We start from the raw sequence: 22,070 nt of genomic DNA, 5'->3' as shown, positions 1-22,070 counted from the left end.
GGGTTGTTATTTCATGATGTCTCACGGGCTTCCCGGAGTCAGGGCTGTGGGGCCTCTGACACTGTCCGGATTGTCACTGCACAGCCCCTCTGAGCCAAAGGGAACTGGCTCTGGAGGAGGCATCCCAGGCGGCAGCATAATTGCCCTTTGTTTGTGAGGAGGGAGGGAGGCTGTTCCCCCAGCCACAGGTCACATGATGCCCATGGCCTGCTCCCCGGTCTTTGATCGGAGCTTTCTGCGCAGAAATGGGGATGCCTTTAGGGCTAGTATGGGGTGAAAGGAGGGAGTCAGGAAGTTTTAAGTGCACTGGCTGGTCTTAGTAAGTGCAGAATGAACACCAGCTGTGATTCTGACCGTGTAATGATGGTTGCGATGATGGTGTGGTTGTTGGTGGTGATGGTGGAGAGAGTAATGATCATGGTGATGGTGGTGGTATGGGTAGTCGTGATAATTGTGATGATAGTGGTGGTAATGGTGTTGGTGGTGATGATGGTGGTGTTAATGGAGGTATATGGATGTTATTGGTGGTGGTGGTGATGGTGGTGGTATGATTGGTCGGGATAATTGTGATGATGATGTGGTGGTAATGGTGTTGGTGGTTATGATGGTGGTATTGATGGAGGTGTATTGATGTTATTGGTGATGGTGGTGATGGTGGGGGTATAATTGGTCGGATTAATTGTGATGGTGATAGTGGTGGTAATGGTGTTGGTGGTGATGATGGTGGTGTTGATGGAAGTATATTGATGTTATTGGTGATGGTGTTGGTATTGGTGGTGGTGGTATGAATGATTGTGGGAATTGTGATGTGGTTGGTGATGGTGTTGGTGGTGTTTGGGATGGTGGTGGAGGTTGATGGTATTGTTATTGTTGCTGGTGGTGGTGATATGGTGGTGATGGTGAGGACCCAGCTTTCTCACCAAATACCTGTGGGAACTAGATCTCATGGGGACAGTGTGGGTAGGACATCCCTCACTTGTGATTGGGAGTTTTCCTGGGAAGCTGTTTAGGTAGAGGAAATAATTTGTATTGGGTTCGAGGGGTGTTGTGGCTTCGCAGTGGTCAGCTGAGGTGTTACCTAGAGCAGCCGCCGCCAACCCTTCGGACCTCACGGGACCACCAGTTGGTGACCGCGGCTCTGGAGCCCTCTACGGGCGGGCGGGACATGGTGGGGTATGAGGGGGGGAATGGTGTGTCCTGATGTCAGAGCAGGTGGAGCTTTAAGCATTTAAGTGACACAAAGGCACACACGTAGAGAGAGGGTCGGTTTCTTGCTCAGCGCGTTCAGAAAGCTCCGGAGCGGCCCCTGCTTGCGGGGATCATGGCAGCGCATTGTGGCTGCGTTTGCCGAGCGGAATCTCTCCTGCCTGCCTTTATCAGCTCCTGCTTTTGTCCCATTCAGCAGTAGCGCTATCAGCAAGCAAATAGCTTCCACAGCCTCTCGCCGGGCATTTCTCATGCTCGCTGAGTATTTCCAGCGCGCTGCACAAGCAGTTTTATTACAGGCCTCTGTCTTCTTTAGTCCATGGCAATGACTATTAAAATATCACACCGCTCCTCAGGCCTGCCGGGCTCTGCCGGAGGAGCCGCCCTCGCGAACGGACCTCGTCCTGGACCAGAAACCTTGGAGGCCCAGCCAGGTCCACGGGCCTGAGACCTGGGGCCACACAGCCCCGTGCGCTGACTGCGTTTTCTCTTTTAAATCATGGAAAATGTGATTACACTAAAGGCACAGTGAGGCCATTTTTAGGGGTACAGTACTGCACAGCTGTCACTGCCACCCATCTCCAGAAGCTTCTCATCCTGCAAAACGGAATCTCCCCATTAAACACGGAGTCCCCATTCTCCCTCCCCCACCCCTGGTCTCCCTCTCTCCACCTTCCGTCCCAGTGGGTTTTACTCCGCAGGGCGCCTCCTGGAGGTGGGACCATCCCGGATCTGCCGTGACTGCTTATTCACTTAGCGCAGTGTCCTCGGGGCCCATCCACGTGTGGCAGGTGTCAGACTCCATTCCTTTCTTTAGACTGAACAGTGTTCCATCCTGTGTGCAAACCACACATTGTTTACCCATTCACTTGTCCATGGAGATTCTTTTTTTTTAATTTTTTTTTATTGATTTCAGAGAGGAAGGGAGAGGGCGAGAGAGAGACAAACATCAGTGATGAGAGAGAACCCTGGATTGGCTGCCTCCTGCCCGCCCCCCACCAGAGACTGAACCAGTGCCCTTGCTCCCGGTGCCCTTCAGGAAGAACCAGTCTGACCAGCGGGGGGCAGGGCTAAAGCAGAGAAAGTGAGACCTGCCTCCCAGTCAGCATTCAGCAGGTCCTGGCTGCCCAGGTCCCCACCTGGAGCCTTGGGGGACCGCCCTTGGGTGTGGGACCGCCCCTGGGTGTGGGTCCACTGGGCTCACCGCACCTGGCTGGCTGGTCCGCCGGTCCCAGCTGCCCACGGGGTAGGCTTTGCAGGCCCAGCCCCCTGGGGAGTGCCCCTGCCTGGGGGTGGAGGTGGCGGTAGGGCTCTGGCTGCTCCACCAGCATGTGCTCTCCTAAATGGCAGTGCTTTTTCTCCCCTGAGAAGGATGATTAAAGAGATCGAATCTTTCCCCCTATCTCATCTCTGCACCCTCTGCTGCTGAACACAATTAAATGCGGAAGGAGGTGATTTTCGGGTCAGCTAGGGCTTGTCTTGTTCGTGGGGGGGTTGCAAAGACTGTCAATGACGAGGGCGGTGGCTCTCTCCCCCAGCCCGGACTTGATGGAAGACGACAAAAAAACAAACAAGCAAAAAACAAAACGACAAAGCAACCTTCACCCACAGCCCAGTGTATTTCCCACGGAACCTGCGTGCTCGGCACCGTGACCCTCTGGCGGGCTGTGAGTGAGGCCTGCGGTGCTGTTCCATTCTGAAGAAAGATATTAAAATGTGTCTGTCACTTCAATTAGACTTTGAGAAGAGACTCCCTCACATGTTTCTTTCCACATTTGTCTTCACCATTCCTCCCACCTGTTCCCCCGAAGGCAGAGAGGATGTTGAATAACAGAGGACACTCCGTACCTCGCCGCCCTGCTCCCTCTTCAATTATTTAGGGGCCTTCCTTGGTTCTAATACCCAGATGTTGCAGGAAGTCCTGCCTCCGGGGATTTTACTGGCAGAGAAACCATCCCTGTTCCTGAGAAGGAAAGATAGGGACCCGCAGGAGTGACTTTGTGAGTTTGAAAGTGGCATCTTTTTTAAAAGTGTGGGCCTTCTCCCCCCCACCCCCCTCAGTGTGTATGTGGGACCATTGAGTCTCTTCCGTCACAGTCAAGGAGATGCTAAATCCATAAGGAACTTTCCTCAATTTACTTTACCAGCCTTTCCTTTTAGCCATTGCATCTTTTTTTTGTTTGTTTGTTATTGTTAATCCTCACCCAAGGATATTTTCCCATTGATTTTTAGAGAGAATGGACACAGAGAAACATCAATGTGAGAGAGACACATCCACTGGTTGCCTCCCGCATGGGCCCAACCAGGGCTGGGAGGAACCTGCAATCGAGGTACCTGCCCTTGACCGGAATCGAACCTGGGACCCTTCAGTCCCAGGGCCGACGCTCTAGCCACTGAGCCAACCTAGTCAGGGCCCTGGCATCTTTTTTTTGACGATGGCACAATAGACCTGCTGCACGGTGAGCGATTTAACCACCGCTAGGCGTCCGGCTCTGTGTCCTTAAGCACATGCACACTGTCATGCAGCCACCCACCTCCAGAACTTTCCTTCCTCCCCCACTGGAAGGCTCCATCCATGAGATATTTGTTGTTGTTTTTACAGCCATTAAACATTAACTCGCCACGCCCCTCCCCTGCGCCTTCGGCAGTCACCACCCTGCTTTCTGTCTGTCTCCGTGGAAGCGACTGTCCCGGTCCCTCGGGTGCGGGCCCTCGTACAGTGCTGGCCTGTGTGTGCGGCTCACTGCACTGAGCACAGTGATCTCCGGGCGGATGGGCGGGTCAGGGCCCTTGTGAAGGCGGGTGGCTTTTCATTGTGGGCAAGACAGAGCGAATGAGGTCACAGACCGAATGATTCGCTTTCGCAAACTGACTTTTTAAAGGAATGAATTAACTTTTAATTGCCGCTTGCAGTCCTGAAGTCAGGAGGACGGGCCTGGGGTAGAGGAGCTGCTCCCAGAGATGACTGATTGGTTCCCTCCAAACTACGATCAAACCCGCAACCTGAGCACATGCCCTTAACCAGGAAACGGACTGTGACCTCCTGCTTCCTAGGGCGATGCTCAGCCCCCGAGCCACGCCGGCTGGGTCTTTATTTTAACTTTAATGTAGGTCTGCTCAGGCAGCGAGTCTAAGGCAGAGCTGGGGCTGGGCAGCCTGCCTGTGGCCCTCAGCTCCTCTATGCAATTTGGGGTTCAGGCATGCTCCCTCAGGCCCTTTCATCCTGCACCCAGAAAGGCGGGGTCTTAGGCTCCTATCATAGCTAAAGACGAGGGTTCTGTACTCACGTGTGAGGGTTTCTGAGTGGCTGCTGTCTGCCTGCTTCGGAGAGGGCGGGCGGGGCCTCCAGGCGTCTGCGTGTGCTCACAGACTCGCGTGGGCCCGGGTGTATAGGCAGCGGGTGCTGGTGTGTTCCTCTGGTTCTATTGTTATTCTTTATGACGTGTTTCGTTTGTTTGTTTGTTTTCCACGTCTGTAACCGCGTTGGCACGCCGGCAGGCATGCTGGCAGAGCGGTGCTAAGTGCGCTTCTGGCTCCTCCAGGCGTGGGGATACGGCTGTGCCGGGCTGGGAAGGGCTGGCATATGCTCTGAGCCTCCTGTACCTGATGCAACTATTTCCTGTAAAAGATTCACCGTAAAATGCTAAATCTAAAAAACAAACAAACAAACTGTAATTACTGTTTACGTCCGTGGAGGACATGACATTTTTGTGAGTTTTGGTGACCATACAGGAAAGTCCCTGAGATGGTGAGTTACCGTGTGAGAGCAGCACCGGCTCCCCCTTCACCAACACTCCCGCTTCTCCCCCCAGCCTTCTACAACTACGACGCCCGGGGCGCGGACGAGCTCTCCCTGCAGATCGGAGACACCGTGCACATCTTGGAGACGTACGAAGGTGCGTATCCGGCCGGGGTCCCTGCTCGCGGGTCCTGGGCAGCGGGCACACTTCCCGGGCCCCGGGGCAGAGCCTTCCCTGGCTGAGAAAGCATGCACACGCACACGCACACGCACACGCACACGCACATGCCGTCCTCGCGGGGCTGCTGTTCTTGCGGTGGTCTTGGCGGGCGGTCCGGTGAGGACGGCAGCAAGGCCGTTGCTTATGTAACGAAGGCTTTATAGAGAGGAAATTAAAGCGGGAAGTTCCTTCTATTTAATGTCCTGAACCTGCACCGCTGGAGTGTTAGGACGATGCTCCTGCCAAGGGAGTTATCCTTCCCAGGTAAAAAAAAAAATAAAACTCCTTTTATTTTAACCTCTAACATTTTTTTGTTGTTGAAAAAAACTGGTTTTCATTAAAAACAAAACACAAAAGGAACCTCATTGGTTCCTTTTTTGCAGGTGCATGTCATTCCTGACTGATACTAACCGCCCACTTGAGAAAAATTCTCAGAAGACATCGAGAGGGCTTAGTGCGGAAGTCACTGTTGTGAGGTGTGTGATGGGAGCGGGGGCTTCTCTGTGCTCTCGCTTCCATCTGCCAGGAGTGCCCTCGGGGGAGCCAGCCTTGTTGTTTCTTACCTCCTTTTCTTTTCTAAATCCATGACCCCGTTTTCCGAGGAGCCACAGAGCTGGTGAGAGCTGCGGGCGGGCCCAGGAGGCGGCTGCTCCGGGCGCCCAGCGGACGTGCGGGGCTGCGGGGTGGCCCAGGCCCGGGGCTCCCTGCGGCTGTGGCTGTGTTCCCGGCGAGTGTCTGTAGATTCCTTTGCCCTGTGCTCACTGCTGCCCGGAGGAGAGGCAGGAGGAGAGGCAGCGCCAGGCTGGCTTTCACGTTCTGCAGGTCCGGGGTTGGGTGAGACCGAGTTGACTGGTTGGTGCTTTAGGTCTGGCTCGGAACTTGGCTCCCAGAGAGCAGAGGCACGGAAAGGAGCCATGAAGACCGAATGTTTCAACAGCAAAGTTGCTTTCCAATTAGGCGTAGCCAAACCCTCCCCCGGGGGGCGCTGGGGTGGAGAGGACCAGTCGCCGTCCCATCTACCAGCAGGCACACCTCATACCGGCTCGGAGGTCCCATCGTAACCAGCAGGCACACCTCATACTGGCTCGGAGGTCCCATTGTAACCAGCAGGCACACTTCAGACCGGGCTCGGAGGTCCCATTGTAACCAGCAGGCACACCTCAGACCGGGCTCGGAGGTCCCATTGTAACCAGCAGGCACACTTCAGACCGGGCTCGGAGGTCCCATCGTAACCAGCAGGCACACTTCAGACCGGGCTCGGAGGTCCCATCCTAACCAGCAGGCACACTTCAGACCAGGCTCGGAGGTCCCATTGTAACCAGCAGGCACACTTCAGACCGGGCTCGGAGGTCCCATTGTAACCAGCAGGCACACTTCAGACGGGCTCCAAGGTCCCATCGTAACCAGCAGGCACACTTCAGACCGGCTCCGAGGTCCCATCGTAACCAGCAGGCACACTTCAGACGGGCTCCAAGGTCCCATCGTAACCAGCAGGCACACTTCAGACCGGCTCCGAGGTCCCATTGTAACCAGCAGGCACACTTCAGACCGGCTCTAAGGTCCCATCGTAACCAGCAGGCACACTTCAGACCGGGCTCGGAGGTCCCATTGTAACCAGCAGGCACACCTCAGACCGGGCTCGGAGGTCCCATTGTAACCAGCAGGCACACCTCATACCGGCTCCGAGGTCACATCGTAACCAGCAAGCACACTTCAGACGGGCTCCGAGGTCCCATGGTAACCAGCAGGCACACTTCAGACCGGCTCGGAGTGCGCTTGGCACTCCAGTGAGTGTGCCGGGCTTTAGGCACCAGGCGAGGCCCGGCTTGCTCCGTGTCCCGGGAGGCGCCAAGCCCGGCCACACACCCATCCCCGCCCCGCACTCCCCAGGGGCTGCACGCTGAGACCCCATCCTCCTCACACCCTGTGCCCCCCAAACAGAAAGAAAGAAGAGGCGTTAGCAGCATCTTCCTCGGAGCAGATGTTGATGCCACAGACGCAGCCCGTCCTCGGGGGAGGCGGGTGACGGACAGCTCAGCGCTGGCAGCTTGTACAGCTGGCGGTCCGCTGCCCGGTCTGCTCTGCGCGCCTGGTAACCCTGGCTGCGCGGAGACGGAGAGAAATGAAGTCGAGGTTAAGGACCGGCCCCCTCCTCTCAGACACCTTCCTCTTCGGCAGGGAGCGTCCTTTTGCTCTCTGGCCCCGGTCAGCAGTAGGGGAATCCCGGTTACCGGGCATGGGCGGCGACAGCGTTCCTGGGCAGATGGCAGTTTCCTGGGCAGCGGGTTCGAGGGGACTGCGGCGTCCTGTCCTTCCCTCACCGGAGGAATGTCCTGTTGAAGGGGGGTCCTTGGCGAGCCCGTGATCCCATCAGACATTTAACTTAAAAAACTAACCAGAGAGTAGAGGCGTTTGACTTTTGGGCCGGCGTCCTGAGAGAGGACCCTTCCGGGAGCACGTATTTGGGGGCCAGCCACTCTTCCACTTGCTGCCGGTGGTGTGGTTCAGGGGTTGAGCATCATCCTGTGAATCAGGAGGTCAGGGTTCGATTCCTGGTCAGGGCACGTGCCTGGGTTTTATGCTCGATCCCAGTAGGGGGCGTGCAGGAGGCAGCCGGTCCAAGATTCTTTCTCATCATGGATGTTTCTTTCCATCCCTTTGACCCTCTCTCTTCCTCTCTGAAATAAATAAAAATATTTTTTAAAAATTAAAAAAAAATCTTCTGAGGTTTGATTAGAATCCTCCTTTCTTTGTAAAGACCTTTCATGGGCAATGAACCCCCATATTTTGGAAATTGTCTTTGGGTTTGAATCAGAACCCGGCCAGAGAAAGGCACCCGGGGAAAGAGTATGGGCCTGGGAGACGGGTGGTTTTATTACCGTCAAACAGCGGCGGGTAACTGTCTTTCTGCTGGTTCCTCGCGTTTCGTTTACATTCCATGAGGGTGCGAGAGTTTGGTCTTTCCTCCTGCTCCCCCCTCACCCCCTGCTCCCACTTTCTCTCCACGAAAATTTATTTCTGTTTGTCAAATTTGATTTCCTTTTGCTATGTGACCCTTCTCAGGATATTACTGAGATTGCTCCAGAGAATATAAAATTTCGCAAGGATCACTCTTTATATTAACTTTTAGAAAACGAATTTGCCCTCGGGCGATGATTAATTCCTCTGTCTCCGGCTCCTCTAGGCTGGGGGCCTGGTGGGAAAGGAAGTGTGTAGGTTCCTGGAGGGGGAAGGAGCCGTGAGGGGGCGTGGAGGACCCCCCTCCTTTAGAGGGCCCAGGGCCAGGCTGCCCCGAGACCACGGAGGGTTAGGAAGTGACTCTCGTGGCCACGGACGTGCCCGGCCTGCTGCCCGCTCATTTCTGCCGAATCCCAGGGGCGGGATGCTGACCCTGAAGGACTGGCAGGCATTGCACGGAGATCGGGGAGTTGTTATTATTATTTTTGGAACCATTCCTTGGATGAAGCCACAGTCTCTGTGCTGCAGCAGGATTCGGGGTTTGCCTCCTGCTGGCCTGAGGGAGCCCTCCCGCCTGGGAGCCCTCGGAGGGCAGAGGCTGGGTCTGATCCGTGGGCGCAGGCGCCTGGAGGATCGGTGCACTCAGCCTGGGAGGAACCCCCGAGGGTTTGCTTCTGCTCAGGAAGGCCGTTCCAGGGCCGGCTGCCTGCAGGAGAGCGGAGGGAAGGTGCCCGCGCTCACCGGCGCCCCCCTCCCGCCCCCCAATGGCGAGCCTGTGCCTGAGTGTGCAGGGTTTTGTTGCTCAGTCCTCGCCGGAGGGCGTGCCTCTGGCTTCCGTGGCTGTGCATGGGGTCGTGCCTGTGATTGCGCTCCTGGTCTCCTGCCCCTGCAGAGGCCCTCCTGCTGTCTCGGGACACAGAGCCCGTGGCTCCCGCTGCGTGTGGGCGGCCCACGTCTTACCCCCTGCCCTCTGGGGGCCCCCACGCCCCCACTCCCCACCGCCCTGGTCCCTCAGCCCTGAGCTTCCTGCCTCTGGCCACTTCCCGTTTCTGAGCTAATTCGGTCCCCCAGCTCTCAGGGCGGACAGCATAGACCCGTGTGTGGTTACGTGTGGGGACCGGCCCCCTGCACCCCACGTGCCAACGGGGTGTGGCTCGGTCCTCTGGCTCCTGCGGGCACAGCTGGGCTGTGCGCTGTGGGCGCCCTTTCCCCGAGTGCGTGGCCTCAAGTGACCTCAGGGCGACGGGGCTGAGGACACGCTGACGTCAGGCTGTGCGGGGTGTGGGGTGTGGGGGGCGGGTGCTGGCGAGGACCCAAGGCGTTTGCAGGGACAGTCTGCCCGCAGCCGGAGGGCAGGGCGAGGGTGTGGTGTGCCTGCCCCTATGTGAAGGGACTCTTCCCTTTAGAATGGAACCCCTGCCAACAGCTGCCCTGTCTGCCCGCCCTCACCCCCTCACCGCTGTCTTCCCCTCCCCTCCCCGCAGGAGGGAGGGGGCCTGAGTGTGGGCCAGGCCCGAGAGCATCGGGGCCGGTGCCAGGGCTGCTGCCTCCTGTGGGCCTGGCCACAGAAGCTCCCTGTGAGACCCTCACTGCCGGGCCTGCTCCTCGGCGGGAAGTCCGCTCTCAATGGCACGTCTGTTGTGGGGCCGCTCTGCTCCGAGGAGGCTGGCATTTGCACTTGGGGGGACCCAACCACCAGTCAGACAGAGGGAGGGGCTGGAGGACACATGCTCAGAGCCTGCCCGTGGGCCAAGGGGTCCTCCTCGGAGCCTGCTGCCTGGCTTCGAGCCACGCCTTCCAGGCCCCGTGGCAGGAGGAGCCGGTGGCTGCCCGTCCAGGCCCTCCCAGGCCTCCAGCACAGTCTGCGCACAGTCCCATAGCCCCGTGGTCAGCAGACTCCTTAGTCAACAGAGCCCAGTATCAACAGGACAACGATTGAAATTTCTCTTGAGAGCTACGTTTTCAAAACTTCTTCTAACACCGCCACTTTTTCAAAACAGACTCGCCCGGGGTCAGCAAAGCAATGCGTCCTCCTGCGTGAGGGGTGGTCAGGGCCCAGGACGTCTCCGTGCACTAACCTCTGGCCTCTGTGTTTGTGTAGGGTGGTACCGAGGCTACACCTTAAGGAAAAAGTCTAAGAAGGTAAGTCGCTCTTATTGAACCCAGCGCGTGCCCTTCCATAAATCACCCTGAGAGGGGATGGGTTCCCTCTCCTTCGCCCCTGGCCGTTTCCTCGCGCCTCTTTCTTGGAATTTAAACCGGGGGCGGGGGGGGGGGGGGGGGGCGGGGGGGGGGCTGCAATGGGACCGCCCTCCAGCCTGTTCTGGCCAACGTGTGCCTAGGAGCTGCCGCGGTGTATCCCCGCGCACAGTGGTTGGCAAACTGCGGCTGTGTTGACTAATGAGTTTGCTGACCACTGATCTAGACTTTTTAAAAAATATATTTTATTGATTTTTCACAGAGAGGCAGGGAGAGAGATAGAGAGCTAGAAACGTCGAGAGAGAAACATCGACCAGCTGCCTCTTGCACACTCCCTACTGGGGATGTGCCTGCAACCAACGATGCCCCTGACCGGAATCGAACCTGGGACCTTTCAATCCGCAGACCGACGCTCTACCACTGAGCCAAACCGGTTTGCTGACCACTGATCTAGACTCTTGATTCCAATAATTACAGCTGTTGTTGTTCCTTGTGATTAAGCCCCTATCCCAGTGGTCGGCAAGCTCATTAGTCAAACCTAGGCTCGCCGCGGATAGCTGACCACTGACCCTGGAGATGAGAGCCCTGCAAACCGTGCTCCCCTAGTGGCGAGGGGGCTGAAATGCACCCGTTTCTGCATCAGACTGTTGAGAACATCTGTGGGCCAGGCAGCTTTTGGGGTCATTGCAGCACCTTGCAGTCAGGAACCAGCGGAGGCCATCACACCAGTGGCCCGTGGGCGTCCGGCGGCGGATGGTCGGCCTGCGTCCAGGTCGGCAGTGCGGACGGGGGGCGGCCCGTGGAGACGTCTCAGTTCCATCCCCCGCGATCGTGTCTTTGCAGACACACCCCCTCTGCTTCTTCCTAACGGATCCGCAGCCTCGCAGAAACACAAGCTGATGCGTTGCCGTCTTTCACGTGTTGTTTTCTTTGCTTTGTTTTCTCTCTCACAGAAAACAAAGTTTGCAGGATTAAAAGAGACCCAATCACTCCCACCTTGTTTGGGGACAGTTGTTTGATTGACAGTCAATAATCATATTGATAATAAAAACTCTCTTTTTTTTTCCTTCCCAAGGGTATATTTCCTGCCTCATACATTCATCTGAAGGAAGCAATAGTTGAAGGAAAAGGGTGAGTCTGGTCTTGGTGTGTCCATGAAGGATGCAGGATTGGCCGTGCTGGCCTTCCCATGCAGAGTCCTAGAGGGGGTTGGGTGGTGGGTGCGGCTGGCCCACGGGTGACAGGAGTTTGGGGGAGGAAGAGGGACTTAGGGTTGAGTGCAACCTGGGTTTGAGCCTTTTGAAGAGTCTCAAATCAGCCCCTTACCTGCAGTCATGGTCCTTGAACCAGATGTGGATTTTGGAGATCCCAGTGCCCTGTGCTTCCCCGGGGGGCTGCCCCACGAGGCAGAGGCCGCTCGGACCCCCAGCTCGGAGGGGGTTTCTGGAAGACTCCGCAGGCTTTGGGAGGGTTTAGGGTGAACAACCAGCTGTTAAATGGGGGCCTGTAACATTGACAGTTTCTCCGGTTGTGGCGTGTGTTTGTTAGAGGTCATCCCATGATTCTAAGAGGTCATCCCCGGGCTGTCCAAGGTCATTCCAAGGGCACTGCGGCACGGGAACCCCCGAGGCAGGCGTGAGACATGACTAGCCAGGTGCGCCGGGGGCAGAGAGGGCACATCAAGATGTTTTCCTTGTTTGTCTCAGCTACCTCTTCGCTCTCAGTCAAACACGCAGGTTATCAAATTACTAATCAGATGATTGCTGCATAATGACGCCTCTCCGGCTGATTGCAAAATTGCCTCTCAGCGCGTGGAGGGCGCCCGCTCGGCTCCCGGGGGCCCGTGACAGACGCCTCATTAACGCGGAGAAAGTCACCGAGAGGCATGAGCGTGACGGCCCAGAGCGTGGTCTTGCTTTATACGGACAAGATGCTGTGCAGGCAGGATTAGAAATAAGTACATCACAGGGGCCGTAAAGGAAGCGGCAGGGGAACTTCCTGCCCCGCGCGGAAATGACCGAACAAGGGGCGCTGTCCGTCTCCATCGGCAACAGGCCGCAGGCAGACCGGGGATGGTGAATTTAAAAAAAAATAGTTTGATGAATACAAATGCACGGGAACCATAATCATGAGGCCTAACGCCACACGGCTGGTTGTAATCTGGGGCACGTCCGAGATCGATGGGTGCAGGTGGTGGAGGTGCCTCCCGCCGCCCAGACCTCGCCGTCCCGGAGACTCGGGGCGTATTGCCCGCCCGCCTCGTCAGGGTTCGGCATCGGAGGCGGGCGGCGTGCACCGCGGGCGGCAGACCAGCCTCCTCGGCTTTGTCCTGACACCTGTGGCTCTTAGAGACGCGGGCAGTGTTCCGTGTGGCCGCGGCCCTGCGGTGCCTGTTCTCCCTGTCTGCTCTGGGCCCTGTGGCCGGGGCCTGCATCACGGGGTGCCCCTCGCAGGCCTGGCGGAGCGGGAACTCAGCTGCCTCTCCGCCTCTCTCCCCAGGCAACATGAGACGGTCATCCCGGGCGACCTGCCGCTCATCCAGGAGGTCACCACGACGCTGCGGGAGTGGTCCACCATCTGGCGGCAGCTCTACGTGGTGAGCGCCCGTGCGGCCGCGGCTGGACACGTGACCTCGGCCCGTCCGGGCCTTCTCTGTCCGATCGATGTGTGTCCCTCCTTATACCCTCCCCCCCGCCCCCAAACCTCAGAAGCAGACCTGGGGCCAGGTGATATGCAGAAAAGGCAAAGGAAGCAGGTGGCTTGGATTCTGCTCAGCCTTTGGGGTGGGGAGAGTCGTGCACCCTTTGACCTGCTCTGTGTTGGGGTGCAGCTGTGTCTCCCCTTCCTTGTGTTGGAAGAGAGACAGGCTGCTTTGCTTTCCAAGGGGGATTGGGCAACCCTTGCTGGCGGACCCTCAGTGTTCATATTTTGTCCTCGAAGGCAAACATCTGCTTTTAAGCTGCAGTAGGTGCTCATTTAGGGATTTGGTAGGAGATGATTACTATATATCTATATCTATATCTATATCTATATCTATATCTATATCTATATCTATCTATATATTTTTGGCCACCCTCTGCTGTTATCATTGGAGAAAACTGCTGAGCCTGTGGATTCCAGCGTGATGGTTAGGGGCGGGGCATCGTCTCCATTCTGGCTTCCGGTCTGTTCCTGCTGGCTGTGGGGGAAGTCTTCTTATTAATGCATAGAGTCTGGGGCCCTGGCCTCTTCCATTTCCTATTCTCTCGGGGCACAGAAATTCATATTTGCAAAGATTACCTTTTGTTAGCCCTTCTTTCTGTTCCAGCTGCTCCTTGCTTCTCGCATGCTAATGCTGTCTGCTCCTAGCGGGCCGTGCGGGCGGCCGCGCCTGGTTCTGGGACCCGGGCCGCTTCCTGGGATCCTGCAGCTGCGAAGGCAGGCTCCTTGGTTCCCATTGTGCGCCGCTTCCTGCAAACGCACAGTAATAAGCAGTTGCTGTAATTGTTCATCAAACGTTCTCCAAAACCTCAGCGCGTCAAGTTAGCCACGAATGTTTTGTGTAAATCGGAGCAATTTTGTCATTGCTGTTTCTCATTTGACTTAGCAATTTTTAAACAAAATAATGCAGCAAAACAAACAGGAGTGGATGCTGGCTCCTGTGTTAGTTGTTATTTTATATTTAAAAAATGTTTTTATTGATTTTGGAGAGGAAGGGAGAGAGGTAGAAACATCTTGGAGAGGGAAACATCAACATGAATCGGCTGCCTCCTGCACGCCCCCTCCTGGGGGTCGAGCCTGCAACCAGGGCCTGCGCCCTGACCAGGAGTCCAACAGGGACCTCCCAGTTTGTAGGTCGATGCTCAGCCACGGAGCCACGTGGGCTGGGCAGCGGACAAGGTTTTAGCCATATTGCCCGGAAGCAGGCCTTCCCAATGGCTCCTTTTAAAAAATTCCTATTTGCCTTTTATGGACCTACATTGTGGGATTTGTACAAAACCGAAGATAAATGCTTGTGATATTTTTATTTATTTATTTTATTTATTTTTTGGTGTGTGATTACTTTTTGCTCTACTGTGCTGTTGTAGACAATTTAGCAAAATATTAAGGATTTTCGTTATTTGACAAGGCTCTAGAAAAATGGGCCAGGGGAAATTAGTAAGAGGGGAACAAACACAGTTTTTCACTAAATGGTTAATTTTGACCATTTAGTTTTCATTTAATAACATCGGGATCATGCTGCAGAGAAGGGTTACTGGGATGCTAGTGTGTTCTATGTGATGGAAGTGAGGAGCTGAGGAATTCCTCGGGAGGAGGTGAAATGCTGGAAGTGCTGGGCTGAGGCTCAGGTGTGAGGAGACGCTGTTTGAACAGGGAGCGATGACCAGTGACATATTTTATAGGGATCGTAGGCTCAGAATTTTACCTGCTCCGGTGTTGCTTAGATTGCTTTTCACAGAACGACCACGGGCTGTTTTCCCTCTGCAGGGTCCCTAATGCCCTTGGCCCATTGACCTCTCGCAGGAGCAAAATGGTGGCTCCTCTTTGTGCCGTCCATCCTGGAGACAGGTGGACAGTGAAAAGAAGTGAATTCTGCATCTTATCTGCATTTCCCTGTGACTCATTGATTCAGACTCGGCTTCTTGCAGGAGCCCAGTGCTCGGGGTGCTGGGCAGCGATGCCAGCGTCTGAGAGGCGGCACCTGTAGGCTCAGACTCATCCGGAGGGTGTCCGTGGCTGCCCGGCGGGGCCGGTTCTCCAATGGGCAGCCCGGAGGCTCTCAGGCAGCCCGGCGCTGGTGGACTGTTGATCCAGAGGTGCCTTAGGCTGCAGTGCAGACACCATGTGGAGGGTCATGCATTACTTTTTTAGTCTTTTAATCCTGAGTGTCTGGTAGTAACCACATTCCACAGAAAGTTTTTTATTTTTTTTAATATACCCTGAGTGGCCAGATTATGATGATCTCTGAACACATAATAATCTGGCCACTCAGTGTCTATCCTATAGAACAAAAGGCTAATATGTAAATTGTCCCCTCGACCAGGAGTTTGACCAGCAGGCAGGCCGGCCAACCGCTCATGTCCCCTCCCCCTGGCCAGGCTGGCTGGACCTCACCCATGCACAAATTTTTGTACCAGGCCTCTAATATATATATATATGTATATATATATATATATACACGCACATATACATTGAGTGGGTACATTATTATGCATTTAGAGATCATAATAATGTGGCCACTCAATGTATATTTTTATAGATTTCAAAGAGAGGAAGGGAGAGAGAAATAGAAACATCAACAATGAGAGATCATCACTGATGGGCTGCCTCCTGCACGCCCCCATTGGGGAATTGAACCCACAATCCAGGCCTGTGCCCTGTCCAGGAATTGAACCCTGACCTCCTGGCTCATAGGTTGACACTGCACCCCTGAGCCACACCGGCGGGGCTAGCATGGCTTTTAATCGGACACAAGGTGCATTCTGTCATATAAAGCACTGACTGCATGTGTGTGTGTCTGGAGAAGAACACACCGGCAGTGCTGGGCTGCCCCGGCGCATTGACCTTGGCCGCCCTGCCCCCTCCGCGCAGCACGACAACAGGGAGATGTTCCGGAGCGTCCGGCACATGATCTACGACCTCATCGAGTGGCGCTCGCAGATCCTCTCCGGGACGCTGCCCCAGGACGAGCTCAAGGAGCTGAAGAAGAAGGTCACTGCCAAGATCGACTACGGAAACAGGTGTGTTCATTTGGGAGCTGATTTCATGCTTAACTGAGCCGGCGCGGTAACACCGACCAGAGCCTCGAGGAGACTAAATCCATCCTTTATCGGAAAGCCGAACTCCCAGCAGCCAGCCAGTGCGTGTTCTTCATTTTCGGAGGGAGGGGCTGTTTTCTGCTGGGAGAAACACTGGGACTTTTCTGAGTCCTATTCTTCTCTCCAGGAAGCTGGGGAGAGGGGGCCTGCCCTTTGCCTGGTGACTCTCCCCCTCCCCCCCGTAGGTTCTAGATACAGGATAGTTGACATTGTCACCTGAAACCCATGTCATGGCCTCCTGCCTGAGAAACGCACGCTGTGGGAGCTCTGCTTTCATTTTCCACGAGAGCACAGTATTTCCAAGTTCCCTCCCGAGACCCCCGGCCTGATCTGGCCGCGGGAAGCCGCCGGAGCACATGGTGCCGCGGAGCGATGCCGTTAAGAGAGGTGTTTCCCACGGGGTTACTGCTCTGATAGGAAACACAGTCCTTGGAAGTCAGTCCTTTGGCTGAGGAGCTGCGTGCGCGCCGTCATCTCTCTCCAGCCCAGGGCTCCGCGCGCAGCTCTCCAGGCCCTTCTCCGGGGAGAAGCGACATAAAATAGAATCTCGGTGTTGCAGGTTTGATTTAAAAACGGCTTCCGGGAAGCATTTGACAAAAGCCATTTGATTAGCGTCAAGGACCCTCTTTCTAGGAAAATGCACGTACATGACACACACACAGCTTTGCATGTCATGCCTTGGGCGGTCCCAGCCCCCGTCCTCAGCGGTGCTTCGGGCCGGGGGGTTGGTGTGGATGCGTCCAGGGTGTTGGTCTCTGAGGGACTTAGGTCAGTGGTTGGCAAACTCTTTAGTCCACAGAGCCAATTACCAACAGCATAATTGGAATTTCTTTGGAGAGCCACATTTTTTAAACTTCTTCTAACGCCACTTCTTCAACATAGACTCTCCCAGGCCTTGGAATTTTGTGGAAGAGCCACACTCAAGGGGCCAAAGAGCTGCATGTGGCTCTCGAGCAGGGGCCTGAGGGCACTTGCAGGGCTGGGGGAAGCAGTAGAATCTGGGAAACATGTTGCAATGACAACCAATGAGATGCCTGTGGTCATTGCGGGGATGGAGGCTGTTTCCACGCAGGACGGAGACCATTTGCTTAAAAGCCTGAGTGCTCCCCCGCCCCGGACAGGCCGTCATGGCCCTGATTCCCGCCGGTGGATTTGCTTAATCGATATCGAAAGGAAAGGGTTAGGTTTTGTGATTGCTGTCCGGACGGTCAACATGAACCCCGCCTGCACCCGCCTGACACGTGGTCTCACTCCATCACAGCGCACACAGGCGGCCCTCCCTCCGGAAGAAGCCGGCTGCTCTGTCCGGGTGGAGTCTTTGTGGCCAGTCCATTTCCTCTTCTGCTGGTGCCCAGGAAAGACTCTCTAATTGAATTTTTTTTTCTTTAAGCAGACTTCCCTAGGTTTTATGGTTAAAAAAAAATTGGCATTTTCTGCTTCCATAGACTTGTGACCAGCAGGCAGGGACTCTCAAAGGCGAGGTGAGATCCTCATGTGGCTCCACCATGGCACAGCCCTCGTCTCCTATGTGATCACCTTGGCTCCTTCCATAGAAATGATGGTTAAAAAAAATCACCAAAGCAGTTAGTTGGATTTGGGGAAAGGGAGAGAATGCTGCCCACAAAACACGTAGCGAGGGATGGCCGGCTCATGGTTTCAGTCGGCTACCGTATTTCACCGTCTGGCCAGAAGGTTGCTCAGTGCAGTTGGTGGTAACTCCCGACGGGCTAATATAGGGATTAGAACCGACTCGAAGTAGACGGACACTTGCAGAGGACTCACCCGAATAGACACCGCACCGCGTGTGTGTGCTGTGAGCTGTGGATACTGTTCATACAGCAGCTGGTAACACACCGCTCACGTGGGCTTATAGACCTGTGACAAAGGACATTTTTGTTACTGATCTATGTATGTATTTTTTTTGAGTTCCCGGGGAAGTGACCTTGCAGAATTTACGTTTCCTGAATATTTGTGGGTGACCCCGACTTTCTGTGAGGTTTTCCTCTGCACAGCTGCCTGGACTGAAGGTGTGTGAGGAAAAGTCCAAGCGCTTGATCTTTGTGCCTGACGTTCTGCGTTCTTGTCGTTCCAGAATTCTCGATTTGGACTTGGTGGTGAGGGACGAGGATGGGAACATCCTGGATCCAGAGCTAACCAGCACGATCAGCCTCTTCCGAGCTCACGAAGTGGCGTCGAAACAAGTGGAGGAACGGTTACAGGAAGAGAAGGTGCGTGTGGCTCCCCGCAGCCCGCTGCTCACCTCTGGGCGCGTGCTCCTGGGACAGGGTCAGCTCCAGCTGCTCCAACACCGGCAAGGCCCGGCTTCGCACTGGAAATACCTGGCAGGCACAGCCCCCGGCATGCTCCTCCTGGCGATGAGGGAGGGGGCCTGCCCCAGGCTCGGTGCTGATGGCCTGGAAGGACTCCATCCCTCTGGGGTGGGGGGGGGGCGTGCAGGGGTGTTAGCAGGGGGGCCTACTTATGTTTATTTTTTAAAAAAATATGTTTTCATTGATTTCAGAGAGAGGAAAGGAGAGGGAGAGAAAGAGACATCGATCGATGGATTGATCAGCTGCCTCTGGCACGCCCCCTACTGGGGATCGAGCCCTCAACCTGGGCATGTGCCCTGATTGGGAATTGAACCGGGGACCTCTTGGTTCATTGGTTGGCGCTCAACCACTGAGCCACGCCAGCTGGGCGGGAGGCAGGATTCTAATGACTTGTTCTCACCTCCTGGGAAAGGACGCTTGGTTCTGCACGGCCCCTTGGCTCTGTGCAGGGGTGACATTTTAGGCTGGATGAGGGCAGGGAACACATCCTAGTGACCTTCCTCATCACACATCCTAGTGGCTGTTCGAGGCACCCTGCATAAGAGGAGGTTTGCAGAGGTCCATGCAGTGATTGTGTGTCTGAAGGAAACGCTCCGTCTGTGCCCCATGTCTGTGGCTGTTACCGGGTGCTGTTCTGTTCAGCCGGCTGCACCCGGTTCTGGGAACTCGGGCACCGGGAGTGACTGGGCCGTGTTGTGCTGGCTGGTTGTGCCCGGCTTTCTGTTCTGTGTGAGGTTAATGAAAAAGCGAGTTTAATAAGAAAGAGTGTTGCTAATGCCGACTTCCCCCTGGCTTCCACTGTAGTCCCAGAAGCAGAACATGGACCTCAGCCGGCAGGCGAAGTTCGCCGCCACCCCCTCCCTGGCCTTGTTCGTCAACCTCAAAAACGTGGTGTGCAAGATCGGGGAAGACGCCGAGGTGCTCATGTCTCTCTACGACCCCGGGGTGTCCAGGTTCATCAGGTCGGTGCCATCCCGATGCCGGCACAGCAGCTCTGAGCCATCCCAATGTCTCACTCCTCAGAGAGCCCTCGGGACCCTCAGGCCAGACTCCCCTCCAGTGGCTGACCCCGTGCTCTCCCGGGACAGTGTGGTGGCAGGCAGCCCAGGCTCTGTACATGGGTATTTTTTTCTAAAATATCTTTGTTGATGTCAGAGAGGAAGAGAGAGGTGGGGGATGGGGGGGGGGGGAGAGGGAGTGAGAGAGAGACAGAGAGGAAAACATCAATGGTGAGAGAATCATTGATTGGCTTCCTCCTGCACGCCCCCTATTGGGGATCGAGCCTGTAACCTGGGCATGTTCATAGGTTGACCTTTAGCCACTGAGCCACACTGGCCGGGCTTTGAGGGTCTTTTTTAAAAATATATTTTATTGATTTTTTTTAAAGAGAGGAAGGGAGAGGGATAGGGAGTTCAAAAAATCGATGAGAGAGAAACATCGATGGGCTGCCTCCTTTCTGCCCCCTACTGGGGATGGGGCCTGGGCATGTGCCCGGACTGGGAATTGAAGCAGGCACCTCTTGGTTCAGGGGTCAACACTTAACCGCTGAAACACAGTGGCTGGTCGAATGGTAAATTTTAGACTGTGGTCATTCTCAATGAGCAGATACGCTTTAGAAGTAGATTTTGACATGCCATTTTCAGACAGTTCCTTTGTGAGGATCGCCCTGGACGCCCGGGTGGAACCCGCCTGGGGTTTAGTTCGGGGTGGGGGTGGGGGGGTGTGGTCTCAAATGTCCCCATGTGGGCAGTGGCTCCGCTTCTCCATCAGCGGGGCAGCAGCCGCCCTCGGCGTTGAATTCCGTGGTTGTCTGCTCCGTGAACCTCCTGGCGTTAACTACAAGCCAACGTGGCTGTGCACTGAGCGCCCTGTTATCGTTGAAAAAATCAATTTGCTTCTCTTTCTTTCTCTTTCCAGTGAAAACTACCTGGTCCGCTGGTCAAGCTCAGGATTGCCTAAAGATATAGACAGACTACATAATTTGCGAGCTGTTTTCACCGTAAGTGCATCCGGCGATGTGGGGTAGACTCGCTCAGCGTTCTAATGACACCCCCCAACCCTCCCCTCCCCTCAAGGGCACATGGTTCTTGGGGTGCCCATTCTTCATGGCCATTTCGTCATCATGGCACCCTTCCCGGCGGTCCTCTGGGGCCCTAGCTGCCCGCAGCCTCCCCAGAGCAAACACCGACGGCATTACCAGGGCCGATCTCTCCGATGTGGACTCGGGCGCTGCTGGACTGTAGTTGTCCAGTTCCCTTTCGGTCCAGAACAGCTTATGAAATGCTCCCTGCTGCTCAGAAATGCTTCTCTGCGCCTCTCCCTGCTGTCTGTCCTAGCGGAAGCCACGTTGAGAGCCGGGGCTCCGGATAACGCGTACGGAAATTCCTATTTGTAGGACCTTGGAAGCAAGGACCTGAAAAGGGAGAAAATCAGCTTCGTCTGCCAGATCGTCCGCGTGGGCCGCATGGAGCTGAGGGACAACAACACGCGGAAGCTGACCTCGGGCCTGCGGCGGCCCTTCGGCGTGGCCGGTAAGCCTGTCTCCTTGTCCTTCGGGTCTCAGGGTCATCGCTCTGGCCCCGAAGGGAGCCGCTGCTGGACATTGTGTTGGTCAGTTCTCCTGTGGCGGAGAAATAACCTGTCCGTTCTCTCCGGTGGTCTCAGGGGCAGGGGCTGCGCAGGGAGCCGCCGAGGGCCGCGTGCCCACCAGGTGCTTGGTGTTCAGGTGGCCTCCTCTCCTGGGGGCACCTGGCCCTCATGCTCAGCCTGGAGGGCAGCCTGGCCTTGGAGGGGTCAGGCCTCTGGACCGGGCAATGGAGGGGCCGAGGAGTGAGTTTGTAGCGAGTGGCCAGCAGCCAGGGGGCATGGGCCCCGCTGCCATGTCTGCTCTGCTCCATCCAGGTCCCGGGAAGCTCTGCCGAGCCGCCTCCGGCTGTCACTCGTTTCTCACCCTTCGGGGAGGGTGGTGGCCCTTTGGTGCCTGGCTGGACGCTCCAACATTGAGCCCCGCTGGCCTTCCTGTTGACTGCAGTGGGCCTCTCCCCAGCCTCCACGTGTGGACGTGTGTGTGGGGTGAAAACGATTTATATCTCGATTGGCGTGGTGTTTCCACGGATCTGTGCGTTTTTCAAAACCCATTGAACTAGAGTACAATCTGCATTTAATGTACATTTTTTATCGAGACAAAGGTCAGAGCATCCTTTCCCCGCAGACTTTCCCTGAGCCCCGCTTCTCCCCGGGCCTTCACCCCTCTACGAACCCTTCCATCGCAGATCCCTCCGCGCACACACACATTGAACGTGTTTGCCACCTCGCCAGGGTATAAGGACCCCGACGTAACAGCCGTGTTTCCCCACCGCCTGCCGCTGCAGCCCCTGGTGGAGGGTGGGCTCGGGGAATCGCCGTCCCAGTTCAGGCCCTCCACGACCCCTGCCAGGTCTTAGCAGCTCGAGTTTCTAGAACATTCCAACCCACAGAGTCCTCCTGGGAGTGCCAAGCCATGGGGCCTGTCGGATCCCGGGCAAAGGGATTGATTGCGTGGGCACTCTGCCCTTGGAGCCCCACCCCGCGTGGCCCGGGCTTTCAGAGAATGTAATCCGTCTTCCCAGCAGGGAGGTGGG

At 55.9% G+C, this 22,070-nt stretch overlaps 1 protein-coding gene across 4 annotated transcripts in view; it reads left to right on the top strand.

Annotated features, from left to right (window-relative positions):
- Nucleotides 1-22,070, top strand: part of DOCK1 (dedicator of cytokinesis 1) — a 200,191-nt gene that overhangs the window by 12,601 nt on the left and 165,520 nt on the right. For 2 of the 4 annotated variants that reach the window (XM_084904416.1, XM_084904415.1), the window contains exons 2-10: nt 5,019-5,102; nt 10,225-10,265; nt 11,398-11,453; nt 12,822-12,918; nt 15,894-16,042; nt 18,213-18,348; nt 19,255-19,412; nt 20,368-20,449; nt 20,846-20,981. In XM_084904416.1, the coding sequence (XP_084760542.1) occupies nt 5,019-5,102; nt 10,225-10,265; nt 11,398-11,453; nt 12,822-12,918; nt 15,894-16,042; nt 18,213-18,348; nt 19,255-19,412; nt 20,368-20,449; nt 20,846-20,981 (939 nt within the window). Of the gene's footprint in view, nt 1-5,018; nt 5,103-10,224; nt 10,266-11,397; nt 11,454-12,821; nt 12,988-15,893; nt 16,043-18,212; nt 18,349-19,254; nt 19,413-20,367; nt 20,450-20,845; nt 20,982-22,070 lie in introns of all 4 variants that reach the window. The other 2 variants (XM_084904414.1, XM_084904413.1) reach the window with 1 other exon arrangement.

This window comes from Pipistrellus hanaki, assembly GCF_964339955.1.
Source record: "Pipistrellus hanaki genome assembly, chromosome: 14".
Classification (NCBI taxonomy): Eukaryota; Metazoa; Chordata; class Mammalia; order Chiroptera; family Vespertilionidae; genus Pipistrellus; species Pipistrellus hanaki.
Note: the sequence above shows the minus strand (reverse complement) of the source record. Positions and strands in the feature narration are given on the sequence as shown.